Source organism: Chiloscyllium plagiosum, chromosome 50 (assembly GCF_004010195.1).
Source record: "Chiloscyllium plagiosum isolate BGI_BamShark_2017 chromosome 50, ASM401019v2, whole genome shotgun sequence".
NCBI lineage: Eukaryota > Metazoa > Chordata > Chondrichthyes > Orectolobiformes > Hemiscylliidae > Chiloscyllium > Chiloscyllium plagiosum.
This window is the reverse complement of record NC_057759.1, coordinates 6057300-6060068: the sequence shown is the minus strand read 5'-3', so window position 1 is coordinate 6060068 and position 2769 is coordinate 6057300. Positions and strand designations below refer to the sequence as shown.

Sequence of the window (2769 nt, the reverse complement as noted above, 5' to 3'; positions counted from 1 at the left end):
GACACAAAACAAATCTCCTTCAGTCAGACTGACAGGAACAAAATCACCGTCCACTTCACATTTCGTTGCAGATTCTGACTGATCCACATTGGATACCGCATAAACCAATCAGAGAGACTGAGATTTTGTTAAATATATCAGTGTAAACTACCCAATCGGGAAACGGATTTACCACATCCCTCATTAGCATTGCTGACGTCGTCAGCCTATAAACAGGGAGCTCCGAGCCCGCTTTCCCTTATTCTGTGTCTGAAAGTGAGCGGCGCTATGGCTGATGAGAAGAAAGCACAGCAAGCCTCCAAGAAGGGCGCAAAGAAAATCATCAAGAAGGCGCCAGCGAAGGGCGGCAAGAAACGGAAAAGGTCCAGGAAGGAAAGTTACGCCATCTACATCTACAAAGTGATGAAGCAGGTTCACCCCGACACCGGCATCTCCTCCAAGGCCATGAGCATCATGAACTCGTTCGTCAACGATATTTTCGAGCGCATCGCGGGGGAGGCTTCCCGCCTGGCCCATTACAACAAGCGCAGCACCATCAGCTCCCGGGAGATCCAGACCGCCGTGCGGCTGCTGCTGCCCGGGGAGCTGGCCAAGCACGCTGTGTCGGAGGGTACAAAGGCGGTAACCAAGTACACCAGCTCCAAGTGAAGGACTGCATTATACTGAGGCAAACACACATCCAAAACCCAAAGGCTCTTATAAGAGCCACCTACAACTTCCCAGAGTGACCTGAACTATTTCTAAAGAAATGTTTGTTTTAGTTTGCATAGGTATTCCCCTGTCAGTAGAGAGGCAGTAGATTAAGCGCCGGTGTGTGATTTTTATAAGTGCGAATCGACGATGGGTGGGGGGAGCGACTTCATAAACGCTAGCGAGAGAGCAGATAAAACGATATGGAATCATTTTTCACCTTAATTGTTCAAGTTGCGAAAGGCCTTGGTGGAATGATAACGCTTATTTTAACCCTGGCAAACCAAACGGAAGTGCTTCACAGTCCACGAATTGATGTATTTTATCCTGTTTTCTAAAAAAAAATTGCGCGGATTTATTCCGCTTTTACAGGATACACTTCCTGCTGTCTGTAAGAAGTTTTCAAAGTGAACAGAGAGTACACCCAAACAGCTGACGGACTGAGATGTGGAGATTTTTGCTGAATCTGATCGAAACCGATAAGGGAGGACATCTTTAAAACATCGTCTGAACACCGTGTTCGCCATCGATACTGAGCTGGAAGAATGTTGTGTGCTGCTTTATCAACATGCCGGGGTGTTACTGAAATGTGAAGTGAAAAGACAGCTTGCAGACTGCAATGTTTGGCCCGTTTTGTTTCAGCCTCTAAGATTTAAAAAAAAACAACCCACTCTCCAGATCAGAAATGGACAGATACAGGTCGGCAAATTTGGGAGAGTATGACCGTGTGAAGTACACATTTGTAAACTAAAACTAAATTAACATGAGAATTAATGTTTTTTAAACTTATTCAGTTTTTTGTACTTATTTCTTAGTGTAAGACATACTCCTTTGTTTGGAAACTGGCGGGCTTTTCAAATTTGAAAGATAGCGGTTGATGATTTGGCGCCGGTACTTTCCGCCCTCCTCCCCGGGCCCTCTCCGGATTGGGGAATGAGGCAGATATCTGATTGGGAATTGGAACATTAGGAGGGGCTGAACACGGTGGGCCGTGTTCACAGGCTCCTGAGAAAGGGTAACTATGCTGAGCGTGTGGGTGCCGGAGCGCCGGTCTATCTGGCTGCGGTGCTGGAGTATCTGACGGCTGAAATCCTGGAGCTGGCCGGCAACGCGGCCCGGGACAACAAGAAGACCCGCATCATCCCCAGGCACCTGCAGCTGGCCGTGCGCAACGACGAGGAGCTCAACAAGCTGCTGGGAGGGGTGACCATCGCTCAGGGCGGGGTGCTGCCTAATATCCAGGCCGTGCTGCTGCCCAAGAAAACCACCGCTGGGGGCGCCGCTAAAAAGTGAAGAGACCATTCTTGAATCTGACAATCCAAAGGCTCTTTTAAGAGCCACTCACAGCGTCTGTGAAAAGGGCTAAACTCTGTCGGATTGATTATTTTCCCTTTAATGTGGAGAACCCTCGCCTTAAATTTGACAACCCAAAGGCTCTTTTAAGAGCCACTCACAGCATCTGTGAAAGGGGCTAAACTCGCTGTCAGATTGATTATTTTCCTCTTAATGGGGAGAGCTTTCGCCTTTGATCCGGACATCAGTGAATTCCACGCTCCATTTATTTGGATATGTTACAGTCTGGGAGCAGAGGAAGAGTTTATTATAAAATGCAATAGTACGAATGTCCTGAACTACAGGATTTCTTATTGCCTGAATGAGCTCTGTTTTTAGTTACCATATCCTGTGAGTTTAGAATGGCGGTACGGACGTCAATCCCGATCGGGTTTGACCTCACATTACATTCACAATGCCTTTCAGAGCTGGTCTGACCCAGTGCAGTAACGAGCCAGTCGCTGCAGAATACAGTAAGGAACGGTCCCTGAGCCTGTGCGCTTTATTCTCTGCTCGGTTCATATTCAGTCTTTTATCCCCTGCCTCTGGAGAGAGAGAGAACAGATTGAACACCAGTGACGCATTTCTCAGCTGTAAAGGCGGGAATGGGGTGAAGTGAATTGTCTGAACTTTAATTTCGTAATCGAAAAAGCAATCAACGTGTACGTGCTCATGCATTCTCCTCTGTGAAACGTTCTGCTCTTTTATACGTGATGGCGGGCATTTTCAAATTTGAAAATGAACCGT

General features: G+C 47.3%; 2 protein-coding genes across 2 annotated transcripts; both read left to right on the top strand.

Moving 5' to 3' along the window:
- Positions 1-247: 247 nt before the first annotated feature.
- LOC122544598 (histone H2B type 1-O-like) lies at positions 248-1479 on the top strand. The gene has a single exon (XM_043683917.1). The coding sequence runs from the start codon at positions 268-270 to the stop codon at positions 646-648; it is 381 nt and encodes a 126-aa protein (XP_043539852.1). The 5' UTR covers positions 248-267; the 3' UTR covers positions 649-1479.
- LOC122544504 (histone H2A, sperm-like) lies at positions 894-2076 on the top strand. Its single transcript, XM_043683740.1, has 2 exons — positions 894-1007; positions 1660-2076. The coding sequence occupies exons 1-2, from the start codon at positions 894-896 to the stop codon at positions 1981-1983; spliced, it is 438 nt and encodes a 145-aa protein (XP_043539675.1). The 3' UTR covers positions 1984-2076.
- The last annotated feature ends 693 nt before the right edge of the window (positions 2077-2769 follow it).

Excerpts from the sequence above, each read along its gene's own strand:
- LOC122544598 (XM_043683917.1), top strand. The coding sequence starts at position 268 with ATGGCTGATGAGAAGAAAGCACAGCAAGCCTCCAAGAAGGGCGCAAAG.
- LOC122544504 (XM_043683740.1), top strand. The coding sequence starts at position 894 with ATGGAATCATTTTTCACCTTAATTGTTCAAGTTGCGAAAGGCCTTGGT. Across the intron at positions 1,008-1,659 it reads TTCACAGTCCACGAATTGAT|GAGGGGCTGAACACGGTGGG; the intron begins GTATTTTATCCT and ends TTGGAACATTAG.